Source organism: Osmerus mordax, chromosome 16 (assembly GCF_038355195.1).
Source record: "Osmerus mordax isolate fOsmMor3 chromosome 16, fOsmMor3.pri, whole genome shotgun sequence".
In the NCBI taxonomy this organism is placed as follows: domain Eukaryota; kingdom Metazoa; phylum Chordata; class Actinopteri; order Osmeriformes; family Osmeridae; genus Osmerus; species Osmerus mordax.
The window spans coordinates 831,097-859,096 of NC_090065.1; the positions used below are offsets into that span (position 1 = coordinate 831,097).

A 28,000-nucleotide genomic window follows, 5' to 3' on the forward strand; every position below is an offset into this window, starting at 1 on the left:
TTTTTCTCAAATTATATACTTAATGATTCTCAATACTAGTAGACTAGTAGAACCAGACCAAATATAACACTAGTCTGCAGCTAGATGGCGTTTCACACGCACCAGCAAAGAGTCCTGTCTACTCCGTCCGGAGAGAGGTAACGCTAGCCCAGCAGTCATCATAGCAACTGCTCGGGCGTCAACCACGTCGCGCACAGGACTACCGGTCCCTTAGGCTGCCCCTCGTGATATACAGCGACACCGGCACACCTACTCCGGTCTCGGTTTCATATGACCCGCACAAGATGCAATCGGAGGATGCACGGTATCTAAAACGGTTGGTAAAGCGAAGTGACAGATCCGCTTTCAATCTCAGCTAGTTTAGCTACAGTAGCAGGCAGCTAGCCTGACTAGCTAACTAGCAACAATGAATCTGGTTAGATTTCGCCAGCTGTAGTGTCAGTGCTACGTTTGGGACTGCAGAGCTCTGAATAGTATTAACCTCCCGTACGCTACCTAGCTAGATAAGTATTGTACTGACCAACGTAGTAAAGCAAGCCAAATGGCATGTTAATTGACTTTGTAGTAAAGTATTTTCTTAACTGGATCTTTGTAAAACAGCAACATCCACAGAGTTGACTATCACAGAGGGCGTGATTTGCGATCACATACCAGTCGTATCTAGCTAGCTATCGTTGCTAATTACAACAGCCTAATTCGCTAGCTTAAACGCCGGTGACCATATGTTTTGACCCGGGTACAGGAAAGTGCGGTGCGGGAACGTGGAAGTTCACCCTACGGAGAAGGCGTTGGTGGTTCAGTATGAGGTGGAGGCGAGCGTTCTTGGCGAGACCGGAGACGAGGTGCTGGGTGACCGCAAGGAGTGTCAGAAGATGTGAGCACGGAGATTCACGAAATATTTAAACTATAAAACTGTGCTGACTTAATTAGACCTGCATTTGCACACACAATCGCATACATTTTCTTTGCCCAAGTGTTGAACTCCACAGGAATCAAAAGATCCATCCCTACTTACCTTAATCTCCCTCTTTCCCTCCTCTCTCTTTCTCTTCCTCCCCCCACCCCTTCTCTACCTCCTCCCTCCACTAACCCCTCCACATCCCTCCCCCCTCCTCCTCTCCCCCCTCCTCCTCTCAACCCCCCCCCCTCCTCTCAAGCATCCGCCTGCGGAGCCTGAGCTCCTCCACAGACCTCTCCTCGCTGGCAAGGAAGGTGGTGGAGGAGAGCAGGCTCCTCCCCTCCTCCAGGCTGGCAGAGGTGGAGCAGCTGCTGTTCTACCTGCAGAACAGGAAGTGCTCTGGGACAGGTGAGCGCCTGCGTCTCTGCTCCCTCCAACCCCGCGGCCAGAGACAAGGTTCCCCCTGACTGTCTGCTTGTGTCCTGTGTGTGTCCTGTGTGTGTCCTGTGTTTGTGTGTCCTGTGTGTGTGTGTGTGTGTCTGCCCTGTGTGTCCTGTGTGTGTCCTGTGTGTGTGTCTGTCCTGTGTGTGTGTGTCCTGTGTGTGTGTGTGTGTGTGTGTGTGTCTCAGTACCAGAGCAGAAGGAGCAGAAGGAGGTGAAGCCCAGGGACCTGACGCCCTTCGATGGGATGGAGGTGAGTTAGAACTGATGATGGGATGGAGATGAGTTAGAACTGATGATGGGATGGAGGTGAGTTAGAACTGATGATGATGATGATGGGATGGAGGTGAGTTAGAACTGATGATGATGGGGTGTGTGAGGGAGAAGAGTTTCCTAAACAACTGTAGATGCTGAGCTCATCTCCTTGTGTGTGTGTGTGTGTGTGTATATACGTGTGTGTGTATACGTGTGTGTGCTGTGTACGTGTGTATACGTGTGTGTGCTGTGTACGTGTGTATACGTGTGTGTGCTGTGTGTGTGTGTGTGTGTGTGTGTGTAGCTGAAGGAGGAGGCCAGTATCAGTCAGGTGGAGCAGTACGTGGAGATGCTGTACGAGGACCTGGAGGACAAGCTGAGAGGATCCAGGCTGCTGCTGCAGCTGGCCCGCAACCCTGACAACCTGGAGGAGCTGCTGCACAACGGTAACATCCTGCCGCTGTGATGTCATATCCTGTAGGGGACCATCAGTACTTACTGTCTGTAGGTCAGGGTGGATTAGTAATTGTGTGTGCGTGTGTGTGCGTGTGTGTGTGTGTGTGTGTAGAGACCGCTCTGGGGGCTTTGGCCAGGGTTCTGAGGGAGGACTGGAAGCAGAGTGTGGATCTGGCCACCACCATCATCTATGTGTTCTTCTGCTTCTCCAGGTACACACACACACACACACACTATACACACATACACTCACCCACACACACTCTCACTGTGGTGTATGTGTGTCAGCTTCTCACAGTTCCACGGCCTGGTGACCCACTACAAGATAGGAGCTCTGTGTATGAACATCATCGACCATGAGCTCAAGAGATACGACATCTGGCAGGAAGAACTGCAGAAGAAGAACAAGGCCTATATCCTCCACTGGAGGACCACGGGGAGGGGGGATTGATTGATATGTAGATTGTAACTGATTGATTAGTTGGTTCCTTATGAGGAGTTGATTGATTGATTAGTTGGTTCCTTATGAGGAATTGATTGATTGATTGATTAGATGGTTGATTATGAGTAATTGATTGATTTTGATTGATTGATCAGGATTGATCAATTAACTGTTTGATTGTCTGACTAGTTGGTTGATTATGATGGATCTCCTTAACACTTAGGCTTATTAGAACTGTTAAATTAAAGAGACGGCTACACACACACACAAGGTCGGTTGGCGAGCATGCTTAGGTCATACGTGTCCTTGACATATGTTACGTGAGGAGGACCCGGAGAGCGGTGCAGCCAGGAAGGAGCTGGACAAGACCAACAAGAAGTACCAGGGGCTCCTGCACAAACAGGAACAGCTGCTCAGAGGTAACCCGGCAACCACTTAACCTTACTAGTCACCCGATCACACCGACACCGGCTGACCTGCTGACCTGGACTGGTTTGATCATTCTCCCTCCCACCCCCTCACCTCTCCTCACTCTCCCTTCCTCATCTCCTCCCCCTCCCCCCCAGTCTCACTGTACCTGCTGCTGAACCTGGCGGAAGACACTCGCACGGAGCTGAAGATGAGGAACAAGAACATGGTGCACCTGCTGGTGAAGGTTCTGCAGCGGGAGGACGAGGAGCTGCTGGTGCTGGTGGTGTCCTTCCTGAAGAAGCTCAGCATCTTCATGGAGAACAAGAACGACATGGTGAGAGAGAGGAGGGGAGTTAGGGGAGATGGAGGGAGGGAGGTGGAGAGATGCTGGTGCTGGTGGTGTCCTTCCTGAAGAAGCTCAGCATCTTCATGGAGAACAAGAACGACATGGTGAGAGAGAGGAGGGGAGTTAGGGGAGATGGAGGGAGGGAGGTGGAGAGATGCTGGTGCTGGTGATGTCCTTCCTGAAGAAGCTCAGCATCTTCATGGAGAACAAGAACGACATGGTGAGAGAGAGGAGGGGAGTTAGGGGAGATGGAGGGAGGGAGGTGGAGAGATGCTGGTGCTGGTGGTGTCCTTCCTGAAGAAGCTCAGCATCTTCATGGAGAACAAGAACGACATGGTGAGAGAGAGGAGGGGAGTTAGGGGAGATGGAGGGAGGGAGGTGGAGAGATGGGGCAAGGTGGAGGGATGGGGTGATGGGGGAAGGTGGAGGGATGGGGAGAAGAGTTGGGAGTAGATGAAACACCGTCTCCATCTGCACCACTCACTCAGTCCATTGACCCATCCTGCCTCCCGATTGGCTGGTTGTCAGGCGGAGGTGGATACCGTGGAGCGATTGGCCCGGCTGGTACCATGTGAACACGAGGACCTGTTGAACCTGACCCTGCGCCTGCTGCTCAACCTGTCCTTCGACAGGGGGCTCCGCTCTAGGATGGTGGAGACAGGCCTGCTGCCCAAACTCACCAGCCTGCTAGGTACCCAGTGTGTGTGTGTGTGTGTGTGTGTGTGTGTGTGTGTGAGAGGGTGGGTAGTGAAGTGTGTGTGAGCCTGCTGCCAATGTTCACCAGCCTGCTAGGTAACACATATGCATGGATGTTTAGAAATGTGTTAACTCAGTTGGTGTGTATGGCGTGTATACGTGTGTATGTGTGGGTGTGTGTGTTCCCCAGATGATAAGAGCAACAAGCAGGTGGCCATGTGCATCCTCTACCACATCAGTATAGACGACAACTTCAAACCCATGTTCTCCTACACGGACTGCATTCCCAAGGTCTGTCTCTCTCTCTCACACACACACACACACACACACACACACACACACACGTAGGCAGACAGAATCACAAACGCACACCACACAAGCACCCACACGCACACAACAGCATACTCTATAAACATTAAAAGTGTATTTTCAACCAATTCTTAAGGGGGGTAGGGAAATGCTAGTGGTGGTAAGCCTGTAGCTAATGCTACATTTAGGTAGTGGTAAGGGTGGAGGTGGACATGTAGCTTCTGCTAAATTCTAGTGGTGCTAGCATGTGCTAGCTAGGTGCTAACGGCTAGCTGTGGTGCATCTGATGAGGATGCTAGTGGTGCTAGCACGTGTGCTAGGTGCTAATGGCTAACTGTGCTGCAGCTGATGAGGATGCTAGTGGTGCTAGCATGTGTGCTAGGTGCTAACGGCTAACTGTGCTGCAGCTGATGAGGATGCTAGTGGTGCTAGCATGTGTGCTAGATGCTAACGGCTAGCTGTGCTGCAGCTGATGAGGATGCTGTGTGAGCATGCAGAGGATCGCATCCATGCTGAGCTCGTCTCCTTCTGCATCAACCTGGCAGCCAACAAGAGGAACGCACAGCTCATGTGTGAAGGTGAGACACACACACATGCACCACACACACGGATACACACACACACATGCACCACACACACGGATACACACAGGTATGAAGTTGTGCAAAGTGTCCATTGGCCTGCTAAACATTCTGTTGTGTGTGTGTCAGGTAACGGGCTGAAGCTGCTGATGAAGAGAGCTCTGAAGCTGAAGGACTCTCTCCTGATGAAGATGATCAGGAACATCTCCCAGCACGAGGGGCCTTCCAAACACCTCTTCATAGTAAGTCCTGCCCCCCCCCTGGCCCTTTAAAAAAAAAAAATCAACCTTTAAAAAATATTTTTTTCAACCTTTAAAAAATATTTTTTTCAACCTTTAAAAAATATTTTTTTCAACCTTTAAAAAATATTTTTTTCAACCTTTAAAAAATATTTTTTTCAACCTTTAAAAAATATTTTTTTCAACCTTTAACAAATATTTTTTTCAACCTTTAACAAATATTTTTTTCAACCTTTAACAAATATTTTTTTCAACCTTTAACAAATATTTTTTTCAACCTTTAACAAATATTTTTTTCAACCTTTAAAAAATATTTTTTTCAACCTTTAAAAAATATTTTTTTCAACCTTTTTTTGTGTGTGCAGGACTACGTGGGGGACCTTGCAGCCCAGATCAGAGCGGAGGGGGAGGAAGAGTTTGTGATGGAGTGTCTGGGGACGCTGGCTAACCTGACCATCCCTGACCTGGACTGGGAACTGGTGCTGAGGGAGTACAACCTGGTGCCCTACCTCAAGGACCGCCTCAAGCCAGGTACACACCAGGGAGAGAGGCCTCAAGCCAGGTACACACCAGGGAGAGAGGCCTCAAGCCAGGTACACACCAGGGAGAGAGGCCTCAAGCCAGGTACACACCAGGGGGAGAGAGAGGCCTCAAGCCAGGTACACACCAGGGAGAGAGAGAGGCCTCAAGCCAGGTACACACCAGGGGAAGAGAGGCCTCAAGCCAGGTACACACCAGGGAGAGAGAGAGGCCTCAAGCCAGGTACACACCAGGGAGAGAGAGAGGCCTCAAGCCAGGTACACACCAGGGAGAGAGAGAGGCCTCAAGCCAGGTACACACCAGGGAGAGAGAGGCCTCAAGCCAGGTACACACCAGGGAGAGAGAGAGGCCTCAAGCCAGGTACACACCAGGGAGAGAGGCCTCAAGCCGGTTGTGTTTGTGTACAAGATGACGGATGACTCAGTACATAGATGCTATTACTAGGCAATATAGGATGGCCTGATCATTGTGCGTGTGTGTTTGCAGGCTCAGCAGAAGATGACCTCATCCTGGAGGTGGTGATCATGATTGGGACAGTCTCTATGGACGACTCCTGTGCGTCCATGCTGGCCAAATCTGGAATCATCCCTGCCATCATCCAACTGCTCAACGGTGTGGAACACACACACTCACACATGCTCACACACACGACACAACATTTGTGTCGTGTGTGTTTCACATTTCACAGCCCACATATGCACCAGGTTGTGTGTGCTTCCTGTTCACTTCCTGCTTCCTGTTTACTTCCTACTTCCTGTTTACGTCTGCTTCATATTTACAGCCCAGCAGGAGGATGATGAGTTTGTGTGCCAGATCGTGTACGTCTTCTACCAGATGGTGTTCCATCAGGCCACGCGTGATGTCATCATCAAACATACACGTATCCTTAAAGGGACAGGCACCATTCCCAGAACTTCTGTTCATGGTGACAGGTGTGGTGATGGGGCTGTGATTGTGCTGTACCATAAACCTTTGAAGACATTTGTGGTGTGGGAGTGCCTTTTCAAGGTTCTCTGACATATCCCAGGGAGGGGTGTGTATGACAATGACCCCACCCACCTGGTAATCATGGTGACGTTCCTTAGCTCCGCCCCTGCAGAGGCGCCCGCCTACCTGATAGACCTGATGCACGATAAGAACACCGAGATCAGGAAGGTGTGTGACAACACTCTGGACATCATCGCTGTGAGTAACACACACACACACACACACACACTCACAGAGATACACACATTCACAGAGATACACACATTCACAGACACTGACAGAGACACACACACACAATGGGCGACTAATGCCCATGGATTAACATATCATCGGTATATTTTGTGTGTGTGTGTGTGTGTGTACAGGAGTACGATGCTGAGTGGGGCAGTAAGATACAGAGCGAGAAGTTCCGCTGGCACAACGCCCAGTGGCTGGAGATGGTGGAGAGCCGACAGGAGGCGGAACCAGCGCCGCACGGAGATGAGTCTCACCTGGACCGCCCCGACCTCTTCTACAGCACAGGTACCCTCTACCTCCATCTCTCTCTCTTCTACAGCACAGGTACCCTCTACCTCCATCTCTCTCTCTTCTACAGCACAGGTACCCTCTACCTCCATCTGTCTCTCTTCTACAGCACAGGTACTGCCTACACCTGTACCTCTCTGTCTGTCTGTCTCTCTCTCTTTGTCACACACACACACAATTCCGTGTCTCTATAGTAAAATACCTGTAATAAATAGTGTCGTAGATAAAACACTGTGTGTGTGTGTGTGTAGATGGGATCACTCCTGCTGATGGGACAGTTAGTCCCGACTTCTTCAGTCTCCACGACCAGAATGGAGACTCACACTCAGGGTGAGTTCTCCTCCTCTCCCCTCCTCTCCTCTACCCTCCTCTTCTCGCTTTCTTTCTGATTACATTTTTATGAATAAACCTGACCAATAATCTGTGTGTGTCTGTCTCTCCAGTGATGCTGATGGATTTGACCAGTCAACCTCGTCTCCAGGGAGACCAGCAACGGCCTACGGTTTTAGACCTGACGAACAGTTCTACTACCAATACAACAATTCTAGATGAACACACACACACACCCACACACACACACGTGTGCACACATTCAAGCAGGCATGCCACCACAAACCACCCCATCCACACAAGCATGCATACAAACACAGACATTAAATCCAGTACAAGTACACACACACACACAAACATGCAGGCCAACACACACTATAAAAGGCTTCCATGCATGTGCTCCACGTTTAATGCTGTGAACTAAAACAGGGTTGTAAAACAGGAAAGTTTGGCGCTAAGCAACCACGTCAAGTCTACTCTTTACACTGTAACAGATGACCTGACTGGTCGTAAGACTAGTTATATTTATACTACCTAGGAGGACTAGTTATTGGGGCATGGGTGTAGCTCAGTGGTTAGAGCAGTGGTTGACTGCTCATCGATAAGTTGCTAAATGAACACATTATTGTTGTGATTGTGTATATAACCAGGTAGACTAGTTAGAGGTAGACCCTGTGTAGCTAACACGGTGAAGCTGATCAGCTGACAGTATTGCATGGCAGGTGTGTGGCGGAGAGTGTGTGTGTGTGTGTGGGTGAAAGTGTTTGGTGTGAGTGTGTGTGTGAAGGCGAGAGTGAGTGTGTGCGTGTGTGAGAGAGAAAGGATTGCTCTACTGTAATGCAGAGCAGCTTCCTTCATAGATACAGTAGAGAAACTCCTGTAGTGAGGAGGAGGGGAGGAGAAAGAGAGGGGGGAGGGGGAGAGGAAGTTGTGTGGTGTGCTGGATGAGGGAGGTGGAGGGTGACGACTGACTATGTTGGTGTATGTGATGAAGAGGATGATACTGTACTAGAAGGTTGTAAGTTCCTCCTCCTCGGTGGACGGTGGATGTATGAAGATATTCACTTCTACTCTCAACCAGGACATCTTTATTCAGGGACACACCTGATCCTTACCACATCGCTGCACCCCTAGAACTACAACTGCACTGAGGCCTTTCACCAGGAAGTGTTTGGTTATGATGATGTGTTCCTCTACTACTACTTGATGTATTTAGTTTGTTATTGAACATTTTGCATGTTTCATTAGTATCTAATAAGCTGTAAGCTGTTTTTTTCTATATGAGGGCTTCATGTCTTAATAAAACATCAGACTCATACCTTGTGTTTTCACTGAGAACTTTATTTGTAATTTTTTATTACGGAACAAAATTGACGTCAGTACGGAGGGGTTTTACGCTTTTCTTTTCTTTTTTTACATATGTATAATATATATAGAGGTCTAAAATTGTACAATTGTTACGTTGTTGGTTAAAGACAACATGAACGTGGCCAGGTCAGGCGGTGATGTTACCGCAACAACGCTGTGGGTTGAGGCTGTGCAGTTGCCATGACAAAGCCGGGTCAGACTGTGTTGTTGCCTTGGGGACGCCTGTACACCAGGTCCTCCACCTCTATCACCTCCACCACCAGCTCTCTGATCTGCTTGATACTGTCCAATGGGGAGGATGGCTCCTCTCCCTCAGAACCGGTCTCTCCTGATTGGACCGTACCACTATCACTCATGGGGAATTCAGAATGGACTGTACCACTTTCACTCATAGGGGTGGTTTCTTGGACTGCATCACTATCACTCATGGGGGTGTCAGATTGGACCGTACCACTTTCACTGGTGGGGGAAGTATCTTGGACCGTACCATTAACACTCATGGGGGTATCAGATTGGACCGTACCACTGTCACTCATGGGGGTGTCAGATTGGACCGTACCACTGTCACTCATGGGGGTGTCAGATTGAACCGTACCATTATCACTCATGGGGGTGTCAGATTGGACCGTACCACTGTCACTCATGGGGGTGTCAAATTGGACCGTACCACTGTCACTCATGGGGGTGTCAGATTGAACCGTACCATTATCACTCATGGGGGTGTCAGATTGGACCGTACCACTTTCACTCATGGGCGTGGTATCTTGGACCATACCACTGTCACTTTTGGGGGTAGCATATTGGATCGTACCACTGTGCCGTGTTTCAGGGTGTGCTTTAGGAGGGTTAAGGTACACTGCTCTGTCAGTAGCTTGTCTCTGGCCAGTAGGGGGCGCAGTGGCAGACAGGGAAGCAAGACTGTCAGTCACTATGTCAATGACATTACATCCTGTAGGAATGACATCACATCCTGTAGCGATGACCTCACATCCTGTGCGTGTCTCTCCCACAGCAGAGGGAGCTGCTGGAATCTGGTCCTGAGGTGAGAACTCAGGGAGGGGGGCTGGGGGGGAGGCAGGGGAGGGGCTGGGGTCAGACAGCTCCTCAGACTTGAGAGAGGCAGGCTGAAGGTCAGAGGTGGGTTGAGGACAGGAAGGGATAGAGACAGGATCAGGACTAGGGTCAATACTAGGGTCAAGGTCAGGATTAGGACTGGGGTCCAGTCTAGGGTTAGGACTGGGGTCAAGACTAGGGTCAGGGATAGGACTGGGGTCAGGAATGGGGTCAGGGATAGGGTCAGGGCCGGGGTCAAGTCTGGGTTTTGAACCGAGGCTGTGGTCAGGGTTAGGACTGGGGTCAGGGTTAGGACTGGGGTCAGGGATGGGGTCAGGGTTGGGGTCAAGGCCAGGGTCAGAGTAGCAAGACAAGCTGGTCTGACTGATGGCTTGGTTGGAACTGTCCACCTGGAGATGGATGTTCTTTTCACTGACTGCTGCCAGCATCACTGGAGGAGAGAGAGAGACATTCAGACAGACAGCCATGAGAGGGGAGAGAGGGAGGGAGGGAGGGAGAGGAGGGAGGGGAGGGAGGGAGGGAAGGAGAGGGGAAGGAGGGGGGAGTGAGGGGGGGAGAGGGGAGGGAGGAGGAGGGAGGGAAGAGGAGGGAGGGTACCCTTGTCGATCTCCTTGGTGATCAGGCAGAGTAGAAGGTCTTCATACACGTTCTCCACCTGGATGAGCTGGCTGTAGTCAGCAAAGATAAACTGCTCGAACTTCTGCAGCTCCTGTAACCACAACACCAACGATCCATCATCAACAACCACAACACAACCTCAGCGCACCACAACACAACCTCAGCGCACCAGACACATGGTGATGGAGGGAGGAGAGGGTTTTCACATACAGGTTTACAGGTGGGCGCCAAGTTCCTGCGTAGGACAGGAAGTGTGATGTCAGTCAGAGCTTCCTTTAGGATCCTCTTCAGAGCCAAGCGGCTGTCGTGGTCATACAGCTGTCACCGTGATAACACAACACACGTCAATCGCTATGACAGCACACTTCAGACACAGGTTGTCTGTATATATTATCAAATATATAATGTGTGTGTGTGAGTGTGTACCTTGAGCACGCGCAGCTTGATCTTCTCCACAGTAGAGCTCCACTGAGCTGGTGGCTCTGACTGGACCAGTAGCTCAAAGGTGTGAACAGCACTTTCCATCAGCTACACACACACACACAAGTATATAAATATACACACACAGAGAACCATTTTTCCAGACTTTCTGCATGTCAGTCTATCTGCATGTCTATCTGACTGTGTGATCAGACCTGCTGCATGTCTATCTGCCTGTGTGTCTGTCTGTGTGATCAGACCTGCTGCATGTCTATCTGCGTGGTGTGGATGAGCCGCTGGCAGTTGGAGTATCTGAATCTCTGGCGGAGGTCTTGAAGCTTCTCCCTCAGCTGCTCCACCGGCTGGTAGCACTGCTCCAGACTGGCAGAGGAGAGGGGAGACACTACCTGGAGAGGAGAAGAGGAGAGGAGAAGAGGAGGGGAGGAGGAGAGGGGAGGGGAGGGGAGGAGGAGGGGAGGAGAGGGGAGGAGGGGAGGAGAGGAGGAGGGGAGGAGGAGGGGAGGAGGGGAGGAGAGGGGGACAGGAGAGGAGGAGGGGAGGAGGATAGGGGAGGGGAGGAGGAGGGGAGGAGAGGGGAGGAGGGGAGGAGGGGAGGAGGAGAGGAGAGGAGGAGAGGAGGAGGGGAGGAGAGGGGATAAGAGGTACAGAAGGGAAGAGGAGACTCCCTCCACCCTCCCCCCTCCTTCCTCCACTCACCATGGTGACCTGCTCCGGCCCCCCCTGCGCCCCCTCTCCCAGTGCGAGGCATGCGGAGGTCATCCCCTCCTCCAGGTGGCGCCGCAGGGCCAGGAAGCCCCCCTTGACGCCCCCCCTCACCTCCTCCAGGAGGGATGGCAGGCAGGGGGCCACACTGGTGCTGCACACACGCTCCGCTGAAACACACACACACTCTGGACACACACACACACACTGTTGACACACACACTGGGAACACACTCTGTGACAGTGTGTGTGTATATGTTTGTGTATTACCTGACAGCTTGTCCTGTAAGAAGGCTCGCGAGGCCAGGATCTGGTCAAGGTCGGAGCGTATGAGCGTCTGATTGGCCAAGGCCGTTTGGCGACACTCCTCCTTCAGGGCCTCTAGCCCCGCCCCCAGCTGCTCCTGGACCAATTGGTACGCTGCCTGCACTACCTGCAAACCAGGGGGCGCCAAACAGCAGTGTTACATTGCCTCCACTGACTGATGGGTTTATCCAAAGTGTATACGTAAGTGTGTATACATGTGTGTGTGTGTGTATGAGTGAGTGTGTGTGTGTGTGTGTGTGAGTGTGTGTGTGTGTGTGTGTGTGTGAGTGTATGTGTGTGAGTGTGTGTGTGAGTGTATGTGTGTTTGTGTGTGTGTGTGTGAGTGTGTGAGTGTATGTGTGTGTGTGTGTGTTTGTGAGACTCACAGACGTCCACAGCCTCCTCCTGCCTCTCAGTCTGGGCAGCAAGTCAGTCTGGAGGGACGGGAGCAGTTCCTCCATCACCAGGTTAGACAGCACCTACACACACACATATCCATATATACACACACACGTGTTTGTACAGTAATGTGTGTGTGTGTATGTGAGTGTGTGTACCTGCAGGTCAGAGCCCAGTTCCAGTGTGTGTATGTGTGTGTGTGTATGTGAGTGTGTGTACCTGCAGGTCAGAGCCCAGTTCCAGTGTGTGTATGTGTGTGTGTGTATGTGAGTGTGTGTACCTGCAGGTCAGAGCCCAGTTCCAGTGTGTGTATGTGTGTGTGTGTATGTGAGTGTGTGTACCTGCAGGTCAGAGCCCAGTTCCAGTGTGTGTATGTGTGTGTGTGTATGTGAGTGTGTGTACCTGCAGGTCAGAGCCCAGTTCCAGTGTGTGTATGTGTGTGTGTGTATGTGAGTGTGTGTACCTGCAGGTCAGAGCCCAGTTCCAGTGTGTGTATGTGTGTGTGTGTATGTGAGTGTGTGTACCTGCAGGTCAGAGCCCAGTTCCAGTGTGTGTATGTGTGTGTGTGTATGTGAGTGTGTGTACCTGCAGGTCAGAGCCCAGTTCCAGTGTGTGTATGTGTGTGTGTGTATGTGAGTGTGTGTACCTGCAGGTCAGAGCCCAGTTCCAGTGTGTGTATGTGTGTGTGTGTATGTGAGTGTGTGTACCTGCAGGTCAGAGCCCAGTTCCAGTGTGTGTATGTGTGCGTGTGTATGTGAGTGTGTGTACCTGCAGGTCAGAGCCCAGTTCCAGTGTGTGTATGTGTGTGTGTGTATGTGAGTGTGTGTACCTGCAGGTCAGAGCCCAGTTCCAGTGTGTGTATGTGTGTGTGTGTATGTGAGTGTGTGTACCTGCAGGTCAGAGCCCAGTTCCAGTGTGTGTATGTGTGTGTGTGTATGTGAGTGTGTGTACCTGCAGGTCAGAGCCCAGTTCCAGTGTGTGTATGTGTGTGTGTGTATGTGAGTGTGTGTACCTGCAGGTCAGAGCCCAGTTCCAGTGTGTGTATGTGTGCGTGTGTATGTGAGTGTGTGTACCTGCAGGTCAGAGCCCAGTTCCAGTGTGTGTATGTGTGTGTGTGTATGTGAGTGTGTGTACCTGCAGGTCAGAGCCCAGTTCCAGTGTGTGTATGTGTGTGTGTGTATGTGAGTGTGTGTACCTGCAGGTCAGAGCCCAGTTCCAGTGTGTGTATGTGTGTGTGTGTATGTGAGTGTGTGTACCTGCAGGTCAGAGCCCAGTTCCAGTGTGTGTATGTGTGTGTGTGTATGTGAGTGTGTGTACCTGCAGGTCAGAGCCCAGTTCCAGTGTGTGTATGTGTGTGTGTGTATGTGAGTGTGTGTACCTGCAGGTCAGAGCCCAGTTCCAGTGTGTGTATGTGTGCGTGTGTATGTGAGTGTGTGTACCTGCAGGTCAGAGCCCAGTTCCAGTGTGTGTATGTGTGTGTGTGTATGTGAGTGTGTGTACCTGCAGGTCAGAGCCCAGTTCCAGTGTGTGTATGTGTGTGTGTGTATGTGAGTGTGTGTACCTGCAGGTCAGAGCCCAGTTCCAGTGTGTGTATGTGTGTGTGTGTATGTGAGTGTGTGTACCTGCAGGTCAGAGCCCAGTTCCAGTGTGTGTATGTGTGTGTGTGTATGTGAGTGTGTGTACCTGCAGGTCAGAGCCCAGTTCCAGTGTGTGTATGTGTGTGTGTGTATGTGAGTGTGTGTACCTGCAGGTCAGAGCCCAGTTCCAGTGTGTGTATGTGTGTGTGTGTATGTGAGTGTGTGTACCTGCAGGTCAGAGCCCAGTTCCAGTGTGTGTATGTGTGTGTGTGTATGTGAGTGTGTGTACCTGCAGGTCAGAGCCCAGTTCCAGTGTGTGTATGTGTGTGTGTGTATGTGAGTGTGTGTACCTGCAGGTCAGAGCCCAGTTCCAGTGTGTGTATGTGTGTGTGTGTATGTGAGTGTGTGTACCTGCAGGTCAGAGCCCAGTTCCAGTGTGTGTATGTGTGTGTGTGTATGTGAGTGTGTGTACCTGCAGGTCAGAGCCCAGTTCCAGTGTGTGTATGTGTGTGTGTGTATGTGAGTGTGTGTACCTGCAGGTCAGAGCCCAGTTCCAGTGTGTGTGTATGTGTGTGTGTGTATGTGAGTGTGTGTACCTGCAGGTCAGAGCCCAGTTCCAGTGTGTGTATGTGTGTGTGTGTATGTGAGTGTGTGTACCTGCAGGTCAGAGCCCAGTTCCAGTGTGTGTATGTGTGTGTATGTGTATGTGAGTGTGTGTACCTGCAGGTCAGAGCCCAGTTCCAGTGTGTGTATGTGTGTGTGTGTATGTGAGTGTGTGTACCTGCAGGTCAGAGCCCAGTTCCAGTGTGTGTATGTGTGTGTGTGTATGTGAGTGTGTGTACCTGCAGGTCAGAGCCCAGTTCCAGTGTGTGTATGTGTGTGTGTGTATGTGAGTGTGTGTACCTGCAGGTCAGAGCCCAGTTCCAGTGTGTGTATGTGTGTGTGTGTATGTGAGTGTGTGTACCTGCAGGTCAGAGCCCAGTTCCAGTGTGTGTATGTGTGTGTGTGTATGTGAGTGTGTGTACCTGCAGGTCAGAGCCCAGTTCCAGTGTGTGTATGTGTGTGTGTGTATGTGAGTGTGTGTACCTGCAGGTCAGAGCCCAGTTCCAGTGTGTGTATGTGTGTGTGTGTATGTGAGTGTGTGTACCTGCAGGTCAGAGCCCAGTTCCAGTGTGTGTATGTGTGTGTGTGTATGTGAGTGTGTGTACCTGCAGGTCAGAGCCCAGTTCCAGCTCCCAGCACTCGTAGTGGTGTTTCTCCTGCCTGTAGAAGAGCAGGGCTCTCTGCAGGGCCAGCACCTCCCCTCTGGGGCCCTCACGCCAGCCTGGGGACAGGGGCACAGCAGGGGTTACAGCGTTGCACTGCACGTCACAAGGTCACAGCTAGCTGCTTTAACCAGCTACGCCACGGGACAGCTAGCTGCTTTAACCAGCTACGCCACGGGACAGCTAGCTGCTTTATCCAGCTACGCCACGGGACAGCTAGCTGCTTTATCCAGCTACGCCACGGGACAGCTAGCTGCTTTATCCAGCTACGCCACGGGACAGCTAGCTGCTTTAACCAGCTACGCCACGGGACAGCTAGCTGCTTTAACCAGCTACGCCACGGGACAGCTAGCTGCTTTAACCAGCTACGCCACGGGACAGCTAGCTGCTTTAACCAGCTACGCCACGGGACAGCTAGCTGCTTTAACCAGCTACGCCACGGGACAGCTAGCTGCTTTAACCAGCTACGCCACGGGACAGCTAGCTGCTTTAACCAGCTACGCCACGGGACAGCTAGCTGCTTTAACCAGCTACGCCACGGGACAGCTAGCTGCTTTATCCAGCTACGCCACGGGACAGCTAGCTGCTTTATCCAGCTACGCCACGGGACAGCTAGCTGCTTTAACCAGCTACGCCACGGGACAGCTAGCTGCTTTAACCAGCTACGCCACGGGACAGCTAGCTGCTTTAACCAGCTACGCCACGGGACAGCTAGCTGCTTTAACCAGCTACGCCACGGGACAGCTAGCTGCTTTAACCAGCTACGCCACGGGACAGCTAGCTGCTTTAACCAGCTACGCCACGGGACAGCTAGCTGCTTTAACCAGCTACGCCACGGGACAGCTAGCTGCTTTAACCAGCTACGCCACGGGACAGCTAGCTGCTTTAACCAGCTACGCCACGGGACAGCTAGCTGCTTTAACCAGCTACGCCACGGGACAGCTAGCTGCTTTAACCAGCTACGCCACGGGACAGCTAGCTGCTTTAACCAGCTACGCCACGGGACAGCTAGCTGCTTTAACCAGCTACGCCACGGGACAGCTAGCTGCTTTAACCAGCTACGCCACGGGACAGCTAGCTGCTTTAACCAGCTACGCCACGGGACAGCTAGCTGCTTTAACCAGCTACGCCACGGGACAGCTAGCTGCTTTAACCAGCTGCGCCACGGGACAGCTAGCTGCTTTAACCAGCTACGCCACGGGACAGCTAGCTGCTTTAACCAGCTACGCCACGGGACAGCTAGCTGCTTTAACCAGCTACGCCACGGGACAGCTAGCTGCTTTAACCAGCTACGCCACGGGACAGCTAGCTGCTTTAACCAGCTACGCCACGGGACAGCTAGCTGCTTTAACCAGCTACGCCACGGGACAGCTAGCTGCTTTAACCAGCTACGCCACGGGACAGCTAGCTGCTTTAACCAGCTACGCCACGGGACAGCTAGCTGCTTTAACCAGCTACGCCACGGGACAGCTAGCTGCTTTAACCAGCTACGCCACGGGACAGCTAGCTGCTTTAACCAGCTACGCCACGGGACAGCTAGCTGCTTTAACCAGCTACGCCACGGGACAGCTAGCTGCTTTAACCAGCTGCGCCACGGGACAGCTAGCTGCTTTAACCAGCTGCGCCACGGGACAGCTAGCTGCTTTAACCAGCTACGCCACGGGACAGCTAGCTGCTTTAACCAGCTACGCCACGGGACAGCTAGCTGCTTTAACCAGCTACGCCACGGGACAGCTAGCTGCTTTAACCAGCTACGCCACGGGACAGCTAGCTGCTTTAACCAGCTACGCCACGGGACAGCTAGCTGCTTTAACCAGCTACGCCACGGGACAGCTAGCTGCTTTAACCAGCTGCGCCACGGGACAGCTAGCTGCTTTAACCAGCTGCGCCACGGGACAGCTAGCTGCTTTAACCAGCTACGCCACGGGACAGCTAGCTGCTTTAACCAGCTACGCCACGGGACAGCTAGCTGCTTTAACCAGCTGCGCCACGGGACAGCTAGCTGCTTTAACCAGCTACGCCACGGGACACCTAGCTGCTTTAACCAGCTACGCCACGGGACAGCTAGCTGCTTTAACCAGCTACGCCACGGGACAGCTAGCTGCTTTAACCAGCTACGCCACGGGACAGCTAGCTGCTTTAACCAGCTACGCCACGGGACAGCTAGCTGCTTTAACCAGCTACGCCACGGGACAGCTAGCTGCTTTAACCAGCTGCGCCACGGGACAGCTAGCTGCTTTAACCAGCTACGCCACGGGACAGCTAGCTGCTTTAACCAGCTACGCCACGGGACAGCTAGCTGCTTTAACCAGCTACGTGTGTAGCTGTGGAGGAAGCGTGGTTAGGGTTGAAGGAGGACAGAGTCAAACTGAACCAGCAGCTAACCGCTGGCTGTGAAGTAATTTCCTGTCAGGAAGTCGGCCGAGAGCAGTCGTATTATTGGCTGGTTGCCACGGCAACCAGAGAACAACAACATGATGCAGCAGAACGTTCTAGAGTGGATGTGACAGCAGAGGAGAGCATGACTCACTGTCGAGCTGGTTGTGTGTGTGTGTGTGCGTGTGTTTGTTTGTGTGTGGCATACCAAGATTCTGGTGTCTGATGCAGGTGTTTAGGATGGACAGAAAGTGGGCTTGTTGCTCTTCCTGTCTGAAGCAGAAGAAGATGTCTGGACTGTAGGGGAGACACAGGAACACAGGGAACCATCCTGCAGTAACCACAGACTGGGTCTCCTTCACACCTACACACACACACACACACAGCATCAACACACAGACACACACACACAGGACTAGATACACTAGAAACAGCTACACCCCTCAGTACCCGCCCCCCCACCCCCCCACCCCGCCACACACACACACCGTTGGGGTCAGGAAAGACCCTGTCCAGCAGAGCAGAGTATGTGTCCTCTGAGGTCATCGCCGCCCCTCCTGTTAAACTCTGACTGTGTCTGGCAGGGGTCCCTCTGCTGAAGCTCTGGAGGGGGAGGGGGGGGGGGGGGGGGAGGGAGGGAGGGGGGGGGAGGGAGGGAGGGAGATGGGGGAGGAGGGGGAGAAGAGCAGAAAGAGGAGAAGGGAGGGAGAGAAGAGATCCATAACATTGTTTCATAATGTATTCATAATTGCACATGTTGGCAGAGAGAGATGAGAGACCACCTCTGTACCTCCTGGGTGTCGTGGAGTTCCAGTGTGTGGTTTCCCCTGACAACCACAAACTTCTCCTTCCACTTCCTGCTGTCATCACACTGGCAATTCACACTGTTGTGGTACAACAACTCCTCTGAGCCCCTCGTCTCCTACACACACACACACACCATACACACAAACACATCATTAGTATAATGTCACCATTTATCAGACGCTTTGACCTAACATACAAGGGGAATTTTAACCTGTGACCCATAAATCTGATGTAAATGTTCTAACCATGGAGCCACGCCCTCCCCCAGTGCCTCAGGTATAGAGGTTTATACAGTGACTGCTCAAAAAAATGTGATGGAACACTAACGCCTCATGATGGAACACTAACGCCTCATGATGGAACACTAACGCCTCATGATGGAACACTAACGCCTCATGATGGAACACTAACGCCTCATGATGGAACACTAACGCCTCATGATGGAACACTAACGCCTCATGATGGAACACTAACGCCTCATGATGGAACACTAACGCCTCATGATGGAACACTAACGCCTCATGATGGAACACTAACGCCTCATGATGGAACACTAACGCCTCATGATGGAACACTAACGCCTCATGATGGAACACTAACTACTTCCTGCTTCTTCATGAGGATGCCTGTGGCCCCACCCCTTACTTTGGGAGTCAGCAGCTGGTCCCGCCCCTCCCTGCGAGGCTCCGCCTCCTCCTGCAGCAGCTGCACCCTGGCCTGCAGGGCCTGCTGTCGGTAGTGAGGACTGAAGTTCTTCAGCTCCGCCTCTGCATGGCCTAGACACACACACACATATATAAAACACATATATGTGTGTGTATTTATATATGTTGAGGGCAGAGTTAGAGAGATAGACACACTGTGTTTGAGGGCAGAGTTAGAGAGATAGACACACTGTGTTTGAGGGCAGAGTTAGAGAGATAGACACACACTGTGTTTGAGGGCAGAGTTAGAGAGATAGACACACACTGTGTTTGAGGGCAGAGTTAGTGCAGATATGAGACCTTGTATATAACCACATTAACTCTTATCTCTCATGATCCTTACAGCAAAGTGGATTTATTTTCAACCCCTCCTTCTCTCTCCGTCTGTCTGTATCTCTCTCTTCCTCACTCTCCCTCTCTCTCCCTCAGTCATTTAGCTCTCTCTCTTCCTCCCTCTATCTCTCTTCCTCTCATCCCAGCAGAGACTGGTGATAACAAACATAATATACTATTTGTGGTTTGGGTTTACGTAACATCAGGATGTTGATATTCTTGTGGGGACATAATTTAGTCCCATTCAAAATCCAGTTTTCTCTAACCACTAACCCTTGCACTAACCCTAAAACTATCAGAACTAACAAACACAGAACCTGGTTTCTAACCCTAGTACAACACCGGTCCCTTTCTCCTCAACCCAACCTTTAATACAAATATAATACAAATTCTAACCCTAATTTAGACCATACACAACTCCAGACAAGTATTTTCCAGCTTTCAGCTGCACAATAAGGAATGTAAGCCACAGGAAATGCTCTGTCTTTCTCTCTCTCTCTCTCTCTCTCTCTCTCTCTCTCTCTCTCTCTCTCTCTCTCTCTCTCTCTCTCTCTCTCTCTCTCTCTCTCTCTATCACACACACACACTGCAGCTGGGCTGGAAAGGGTCACACGGCTGATGAGGTCACTATGGCAGCAGCTCAAACAGCCATCACCCTGCTCTCTCTCTCTCTCTCTCTCTCTCACACACACAAACACTCTCTCACACACACACACACAGTCACACGCACAGTCACACACACACACACTCATACAGAGGAGAGGAGTTGGCTGACCCACTAAACAACTCAGGGTTTCCCATCTGTAGAATCTGTTTTACTGTTTACTCCCTTAGAGACCTGTACTAGAGCCAGGGAGAGAGAGAGGGGGGGGGAGAGGGGTTGAGAGAGAGAGAGAGAGAGACAGAGAGGAAGTGGGGATGACTGAGAGAAAGAGGGGAGTGGGGAGGAGAGAGAGGTGGACAGAGAGAGAGGAAGTGAGGAGGACAGAGAGAGAGAGAGGAAGTGGGGAGGACAGAGATTGAAAGATGAAGGGCTCTTTGAAGATCATCTTCACATATCTGAACTATTTATGTTGCATAACTCAATTATGTTGCAAGTAACCACACATAAACACACTATAAATGACCAAATGTCCCAAAACAAAGGATATTACACAATTTTAGACAATAATGTCAGTGAGGAACACGGTCATATATTCATGCCCGCCTGGCCTTCTGTCTTTTATGAGTTCATCGTCTCACAGGACTCGGTAGTTAAACTGGTTCTAAACTTCGACTTCAAAACTTTCAAATGACTGCGATCTTTTCTCATTCATAAAACATTTCCTCAATATTCTCACACTCCCTTTCGCCTCTTGTAAACAGATCCCGCTGCAGAGAACTGACACATGAAGGTTTTTGACGAACAGCGTGTCGGGGAAAGTACACATTTACCTACCTTTAATGTAGTTTGCTTTAGTTTCGTCCAGAACACTAGAAGAGGCTCCCATTTTTGCACAACCGGCCTTAGGACTACCCCGGTTCCCCTTGAGCCGCTGAATATGTAGCTAACCCGCCCGTAATAGCAGAAAGGACAGCCGCTCTCTGGTGTTGTGGTCTGGATGGAGCGAGCGCACTTAAGAAAACGGTCAGAGAGGCGCGCGCTTGAATATGAGAAGCCTTCTGAACTGTGCGGATGAGATGAGAACTTCCTCAAACTGAGTTGGACCCGCCTGCACGTTCTCTAGGGCACTTATAGACCTCTTGATCTCATATTGAGTCTGAAAGTCACTTTCAGGCCGTTAAACGCTTAGCGTATATTGTGTGTTTGGCTAAACATGTGTAGGTTCTCTGGGTAATATCTCATAACACTTACAACCTATTTGACTTAATATTTTTATGTATGCCTATGTGTATGTGATTTTATGTAGGCTGTGTAGATCTCCAATTAGGCCTATGCGAGGCTATAGCCTACTTCAAATTAACTTAAAGTGTGCTTCTATTCACTTGAGTTGATAAAACCGACAGGTGTTACGCCAGAAAGTGATTAGGTTATCTGACAAAAACTGATTCCCGTCCGTTTTTTATTACAGTCTACAGCAGTTTCTCTCTGGAACGCAGTCATGAAAACACATTCGCAAATACCATAGACATTTTATGTCTATGGTGATTGCAAAGGTAGCCTATGTCTTTGTGAAACTTTGACTTTTCTATCTGAATTGTTAGGCTCTTCAATCGTGGCAAAATAAGTGTTTGCAGCATGACATCAACGTGATTAATATTTCCTATGTAAGTGTTTAGTAGGATATGTCCAACACCGTAGTTTAGACCTAGAAACTAGAATGTAGCCTAATTAACATGGAACGACACTGGCACTCCGTTTTTTTTGGCTACGGTCCTAATTCCTACGTTTCCCAAACACCACTGCGAAGCCTGAAGCCGCCATATTGCAGTCGCCAGAACGCGCTGGCTATTTCTCTGTATCCACAACACAGAAATGTAAGTAGCAATGAAAGAAACGCATTTATATATATGTTACCGTTTTACATTACAAACCTACCATCATAGTTAACCGAGTATTGGTCTGCCAACGTTATTGCAAATGACCAGTCTTCAAAATCTCGTCAATGGCTGTAATAATAGTCATCTTAGCAATTAGCTAGGCTAGCTACCTAGCATAAGCCTCCTAGCTAGTCTAGGTTCTGTTTCCAGACAGTCTTGTATTTGCGTTTTCGGGTCATAATAACGAGTTAAACCTTATCTATTACTTGTTTATGTTTTAAATCACTGGTATTTTCCCTGTGTTAAAATGATTTTAAACTTGGGCACGTTGTTTTAAGCCAATTATTTATTGATATCTTTTATTAAAGACAAAGATAAACTGGCAAGCTAACGTCACGTCGTTAGCTGTCGTTAGCTTGTCCCCGGGTGCTGTTATTACATTAGTTGTCTGCCGTCAATGTTTTGGTCGCTAGCTGGCTAGCTAGCTACTCAAGTTAATCAGACGGTGGTTCATTAAATCTCAAGGGAACATAAATAATTAGCTCAAAAGAACAAGATGAAAAACACATTTAAAAAGCATGTTTTAAAATCTAAACCTTTAGAAGGCTTGCTGCCTTGTAGTCAGTCTTTCAGTCATTGTTTTGGATGTTGTTTTTAGCTAGCGAGCTAGGCTAGCTTAGCTATCCAGTCAACACGCAGCAGCAGCATTAGGACGCTTGCTACGTAGTGACAAGCGCTGAGCGCTACTTTGATTCGACAGTCAACAGTGGCATGCTAGTACGTTTCGGTTGCAGTCGGGTAGTTGTACAGTAACGTGCATTTTTCCCCCCTTCGTTCCAGAACCGACAGGATGACACAGACTGTGCAGACGAACGGGGTTCAAGCCCTCAGTAAGACCTGGGAGCTCAGTCTGTACGAACTGCAGAGAACGCCGCAGGTACGTCCGCAGTGTGCATGAGGGGAGTCACGCTAATCCACCTGATGGGACTCCGGTGCTGGGGTTAACAGTACTGTGTGATGGGGTGTTCTGGGTAACAGCGAGAATGTGCTGTAGGGTGTTGTGCTACTGTGTGTTGGGTCTAACTATGCTACTGTTTTGTAGTGTTGTGTGGTGTTCTGATGTGGTGTTGTGTCTAACCTGTGGTGTTCTGATGTGGTGTTGTGTCTAACCTGTGGTGTTCTGATGTGGTGTGTAACTGTGCTCCTATGTTGCCCCGTCCTGCAGGAAGCCATCACAGATGGTCTGGAGATCGCGGTGTCTCCTCGCTCCCTCCACAGCGAGCTGATGTGTCCTATCTGCCTGGACATGCTGAAGAACACCATGACCACCAAGGAGTGTCTGCACCGCTTCTGTGCCGACTGCATCATCACCGCGCTGCGCTCTGGGTGAGAGGAGGGAGGGTGGGGGAGAGAGAGGGTGGGGCGGAGAGAGAGAGGGAGGTAAAAGGAGAAAGGGTGGGGGGGAGAAATTGAGGGTGGGAGAGGAAAGGAGAGGGGGAGGGAGAGTGTGTGTTTGTTTACATGAACGTGTGTGTTGTAGGGACAACACAATCAGCACCTGCATCCATCCCCCACTCCCTGGCCCCCCTCCCTTCCCCCCAGTTCTAACCCTCCTGATTGGCTCTTCCTGCGAACCAGGAACAAGGAGTGTCCGACGTGCAGGAAGAAGCTAGTGTCGAAGCGCTCCCTGCGTCCAGACCCCAACTTCGACGCCCTGATCAGCAAGATCTACCCCAGCAGAGACGAGTACGAGGCGCACCAGGAGAGGGTACTGGCGCGCATCAGCAAGCACAACAACCAGCACGCGCTCAGCAACAGCATCGAGGAGGGGCTCAAGATACAGGCCATGAACAGGTCTGGGTCCCCTCGCGCTCTCCTACATCCTGCTCTCTCTCTCCTACATCCTGCTCTCTCTCTCCTACATCCTGCTCTCTCTCTCCTACATCCTGCTCTCTCTCTCCTACATCCTGCTCTCTCTCCTACATCCTGCTCTCTCTTTCCTACATCCTGCTCTCTCTCTCTCCTACATCCTGCTCTCTCTCCTACATCCTGCTCTCTCTCTCCTACATCCTGCTCTCTCTCTCCTACATCCTGCTCTCTCTCTCCTACATCCTGCTCTCTCTCTCCTACATCCTGCTCTCTCTCTCCTACATCCTGCTCTCTCTCCTACATCCTGCTCTCTCTTTCCTACATCCTGCTCTCTCTCTCTCCTACATCCTGCTCTCTCTCCTACATCCTGCTCTCTCTCTCCTACATCCTGCTCTCTCTCTCCTACATCCTGCTCTCTCTCTCTCCTACATCCTGCTCTCTCTCTCCTACATCCTGCTCTCTCTCCTACATCCTGCTCTCTCTCCTACATCCTGCTCTCTCTTTCCTACATCCTGCTCTCTCTCTCTCCTACATCCTGCTCTCTCTCTCTCCTACATCCTGCTCTCTCTCTCCTACATCCTGCTCTCCTCCTTCCCTCCATCCAGCTGTTCTTTCCATCCCTCTATTTCTACCTCACTGTCCTGACCCCCCTCACTGTCCTGACCCCCCTCACTGTCCCGACCCCCCTCACGTTCCTGACCTCCCTCACTGTCCTGACCCCCCTCACTGTCCCGACCCCCCTCACTGTCCCGACCCCCCCTCACGTTCCTGACCTCCCTCACTGTCCTGACCCCCCTCACTGTCCTGACCCCCCTCACTGTCCTGACCTCCCTCACTGTGCTGACCCCCCTCACTGTCCTGACCCCCCTCACTGTCCTGACCCCCTCACTGTCCTGACCCCCCTCACTGTCCTGACCTCCCTCACTGTCCTGACCTCCCTCACTGTCCTGACCTCCCTCACTGTCCTGACCCCCCTCACTGTCCTGACCTCCCTCACTGTCCTGACCCCCCTCACTGTCCTGACCCCCCTCACTGTCCTGACCTCCCTCACTGTCCTGACCTCCCTCACTGTGCTGACCTCCCTCACTGTGCTGACCTCCTCACTGTCCTGACCTCCCTCACTGTCCTGACCTCCCTCACTGTGCTGACCCCCCTCACTGCCCTGACCCCCCTCACTGTCCTGACCCCCCTCACTGTCCCGACCCCCCTCACTGTCCTGACCTCCCTCACTGTCCCGACCCCCCCTCACGTTCCTGACCTCCCTCACTGTCCTGACCCCCCTCACTGTCCCGACCCCCCTCACTGTCCCGACCCCCCTCACGTTCCTGACCTCCCTCACTGTCCTGACCCCCCTCACTGTCCTGACCCCCCTCACTGTCCTGACCTCCCTCACTGTGCTGACCCCCCTCACTGTCCTGACCTCCCTCACTGTCCTGACCTCCCTCACTGTCCTGACCCCCCTCACTGTCCTGACCTCCCTCACTGTCCTGACCCCCCTCACTGTCCTGACCCCCCTCACTGTCCTGACCTCCCTCACTGTCCTGACCTCCCTCACTGTGCTGACCTCCCTCACTGTGCTGACCTCCTCACTGTCCTGACCTCCCTCACTGTCCTGACCTCCCTCACTGTGCTGACCCCCCTCACTGCCCTGACCCCCCTCACTGTCCTGACCCCCCTCACTGTCCCGACCCCCCTCACTGTCCTGACCTCCCTCACTGTCCCGACCCCCCTCACGTTCCTGACCTCCCTCACTGTCCTGACCCCCCTCACTGTCCCGACCCCCCTCACTGTCCCGACCCCCCTCACGTTCCTGACCTCCCTCACTGTCCTGACCTCCCTCACTGTGCTGACCCCCCTCACTGTCCTGACCCCCCTCACTGTCCTGACCCCCCTCACTGTCCTGACCCCCCTCACTGTCCCGACCCCCCTCACTGTCCTGACCCCCCTCACTGTCCTGACCTCCCTCACTGTCCTGACCCCCCTCACTGTCCTGACCCCCCTCACTGTCCTGACCTCCCTCACTGTCCTGACCCCCCTCACTGTCCTGACCTCCCTCACTGTCCTGACCCCCCTCACTGTCCTGACCCCCCTCACTGTCCTGACCCCCCTCACTGTCCTGACCCCCCCCCTCACTGTCCTGACCCCCCTCACTGTCCTGACCTCCCTCACTGTCCTGACCCCCCTCACTGTCCTGACCTCCCTCACTGTCCTGACCCCCCTCACTGTCCTGACCCCCCTCACTGTCCTGACCTCCCTCACTGTCCTGACCCCCCTCACTGTCCTGACCCCCCTCACTGTCCTGACCTCCCTCACTGTCCTGACCCCCCTCACTGTCCTGACCCCCCTCACTGTCCTGACCCCCCTCACTGTCCTGACCCCCCTCACTGTCCTGACCCCCCTCACTGTCCTGACCTCCCTCACTGTCCTGACCCCCCTCACTGTCCTGACCCCCCTCACTGTCCTGACCTCCCTCACTGTCCTGACCCCCCTCACTGTCCTGACCCCCCTCACTGTCCTGACCCCCCTCACTGTCCTGACCTCCCTCACTGTCCTGACCTCCCTCACTGTCCTGACCCCCCTCACTGTCCTGACCTCCCTCACTGTCCTGACCCCCCTCACTGTCCTGACCCCCCTCACTGTCCTGACCTCCCTCACTGTCCTGACCCCCCTCACTGTCCTGACCTCCCTCACTGTCCTGACCCCCCTCACTGTCCTGACCCCCCTCACTGTCCTGACCCCCCTCACTGTCCTGACCCCCCTCACTGTCCTGACCTCCCTCACTGTCCTGACCCCCCTCACTGTCCTGACCCCCCTCACTGTCCTGACCCCCCTCACTGTCCTGACCCCCCTCACTGTCCTGACCCCCCTCACTGTCCTGACCCCCCTCACTGTCCTGACCTCCCTCACTGTCCTGACCCCCCTCACTGTCCTGACCCCCCTCACTGTCCTGACCCCCCTCACTGTCCTGACCCCCCTCACTGTCCTGACCCCCCTCACTGACCCCCCTCACTGTCCCGACCCCCCTCACTGTCCCGACCCCCCTCACTGTCCTGACCCCCCTCACTGTCCTGACCCCCCTCACTGTCCTGACCTCCCTCACTGTCCTGACCTCCCTCACTGTCCTGACCCCCCTCTCCCTCTCTCCTCTCCCTCCCCCTGGGGCCAGCAGGCTGCAGCGAGGTAAGAAGCACCAGCTTGATCACGGCAGCGGTGCCGAGGACAACAGCTCCCACTGTAGCAACGCCTCCGTCCATAGCAACCAGGAGGCGGGGCCCAGCATCAAGCGGACCAAGACGTCGGACGACTCGGGGCTGGACATGGACAACGCTGCGGAGAACGGGGCGGTGGAGCTGGCACTGGACGGGGCGAGCGAGATAGAGCTGGTGTTCCGCCCTCACCCCACCCTCATGGAGAAGGAGGACCCTGCCCAGACCAGGTCACACACCTCACACACACACACACACACACACACACACACCTCACACACACACACTCCTGACAGTAACACACCACTGGTCTCTCTGTCTGGTGCAGGTACATCAAGACGTCGGGTAACGCCACGGTGGACCACCTGTCTAAGTACCTGGCAGTGCGTCTGGCTCTGGAGGAGCTGAGGAGGAGCCAGGAGAGCAGCCCAGCCAGCGTGGACGCAGCCAGCGAAAAGCAGTACACCATCTACATCCCCTCAGCCAGCCAGCAGTTCACCGTACGCTCTCTCACACACACACACACACACACACCATCTACATCCCCACAGCCAACCAGCAGTTCACGGCTCGCACACCTCTCATTCTCTGTAAATATATCATTATATTTAAAGAATCTGTATTGATGTTTAGAATCTCCCTTATTCTAATTATGTGTTGCTCTCTTCATCTCTTTCTCTTCCTCCCTGCCCCCTCTTCTTCCTCCACCATCTCTCCTCTTCCTCCCTGCCCCCTCCTCTTCCTCCACCATCTCTCCTTTTCCTCCCTGCCCCCTCCTCTTCCTCCACCATCTCTCATCTCTCTCACCAGGTCCTGAATGGTTCATTCTCTCTGGAGCTGGTCAGTGAGAAGTACTGGAAGGTCAACAAGCCCATGGAGCTGTACTTTGCCCCCACTAAGGAGCACAAGTAGAGCAACTGACTGGAACAGACTCACATCCCTCCCTCTGTCTCCCTCTCTATCTCCCTCCCTCTATCTCCCTCCATCTCTTTCTATCTCCCTCCATCTCTATCTCCCT

The 28,000-nt window shown here is 52.3% G+C and overlaps 3 protein-coding genes across 4 annotated transcripts; 2 read left to right on the forward strand and 1 right to left on the reverse strand.

The window, feature by feature from the left end:
* Positions 1–163: 163 nt before the first annotated feature.
* LOC136958691 (kinesin-associated protein 3-like) lies at positions 164–8,772 on the forward strand. 2 transcript variants are annotated; one of them, XM_067252759.1, is made up of 20 exons: positions 164–316; positions 743–874; positions 1,158–1,306; positions 1,528–1,592; positions 1,899–2,040; positions 2,163–2,262; positions 2,339–2,463; positions 2,813–2,911; positions 3,059–3,237; positions 3,778–3,940; positions 4,136–4,236; positions 4,724–4,832; positions 4,965–5,077; positions 5,440–5,605; positions 6,101–6,226; positions 6,396–6,494; positions 6,714–6,799; positions 6,967–7,123; positions 7,378–7,456; positions 7,570–8,772. In XM_067252759.1, exons 1-20 carry the CDS (start codon positions 285–287, stop codon positions 7,676–7,678), a joined length of 2,331 nt encoding a protein of 776 aa, XP_067108860.1. In that variant the 5' UTR covers positions 164–284; the 3' UTR covers positions 7,679–8,772. The 2 variants fall into 2 exon arrangements, with proteins under 2 accessions (XP_067108860.1, XP_067108862.1); XM_067252761.1 differs by lacking the exons at positions 164–316; positions 743–874; positions 1,158–1,306; positions 1,528–1,592 and adding an exon at positions 1,718–1,859.
* Positions 8,773–8,783: 11 nt separating this feature from the next.
* Positions 8,784–21,057, reverse strand: LOC136958690 (protein Niban 1-like). The gene is made up of 14 exons (XM_067252758.1): positions 20,865–21,057; positions 19,035–19,165; positions 18,373–18,504; positions 18,071–18,185; positions 17,791–17,946; positions 15,150–15,265; positions 12,352–12,444; positions 11,930–12,092; positions 11,654–11,847; positions 11,197–11,343; positions 10,943–11,044; positions 10,727–10,834; positions 10,496–10,607; positions 8,784–10,328 (listed from the first exon to the last, which is right to left on the reverse strand). Exons 1-14 carry the CDS (start codon positions 20,914–20,916, stop codon positions 9,019–9,021), a joined length of 2,931 nt encoding a protein of 976 aa, XP_067108859.1. The 5' UTR covers positions 20,917–21,057; the 3' UTR covers positions 8,784–9,018.
* A 799-nt stretch (positions 21,058–21,856) lies between these two features.
* rnf2 (ring finger protein 2) lies at positions 21,857–27,999 on the forward strand. The gene is made up of 7 exons (XM_067253434.1): positions 21,857–21,904; positions 22,748–22,844; positions 23,133–23,293; positions 23,546–23,761; positions 26,946–27,212; positions 27,311–27,482; positions 27,793–27,999. The coding sequence occupies exons 2-7, from the start codon at positions 22,758–22,760 to the stop codon at positions 27,892–27,894; spliced, it is 1,005 nt and encodes a 334-aa protein (XP_067109535.1). The 5' UTR covers positions 21,857–21,904; positions 22,748–22,757; the 3' UTR covers positions 27,895–27,999.
* The last annotated feature ends 1 nt before the right edge of the window (position 28,000 follows it).

Excerpts from the sequence above, each read along its gene's own strand:
- LOC136958691 (XM_067252759.1), top strand. The coding sequence starts at position 285 with ATGCAATCGGAGGATGCACGGTATCTAAAACG. Across the intron at positions 317-742 it reads GATGCACGGTATCTAAAACG|GAAAGTGCGGTGCGGGAACG; the intron begins GTTGGTAAAGCG and ends ACCCGGGTACAG. Across the intron at positions 7,124-7,377 it reads CGACCTCTTCTACAGCACAG|ATGGGATCACTCCTGCTGAT; the intron begins GTACCCTCTACC and ends GTGTGTGTGTAG.
- rnf2 (XM_067253434.1), top strand. The coding sequence starts at position 22,758 with ATGACACAGACTGTGCAGACGAACGGGGTTCAAGCCCTCAGTAAGACC. Across the intron at positions 23,294-23,545 it reads ATCACCGCGCTGCGCTCTGG|GAACAAGGAGTGTCCGACGT; the intron begins GTGAGAGGAGGG and ends CCTGCGAACCAG. Across the intron at positions 27,483-27,792 it reads CAGCCAGCCAGCAGTTCACC|GTCCTGAATGGTTCATTCTC; the intron begins GTACGCTCTCTC and ends CTCTCTCACCAG.
- LOC136958690 (XM_067252758.1), bottom strand. The coding sequence starts at position 20,916 with ATGGGAGCCTCTTCTAGTGTTCTGGACGAAACTAAAGCAAACTACATT. Across the intron at positions 17,947-18,070 it reads GGTCTTTCCTGACCCCAACG|GTGTGAAGGAGACCCAGTCT; the intron begins GTGTGTGTGTGT and ends GTGTGTGTGTAG. Across the intron at positions 15,266-17,790 it reads CATCAGACACCAGAATCTTG|GCTGGCGTGAGGGCCCCAGA; the intron begins GTATGCCACACA and ends CCCTGTCCCCAG.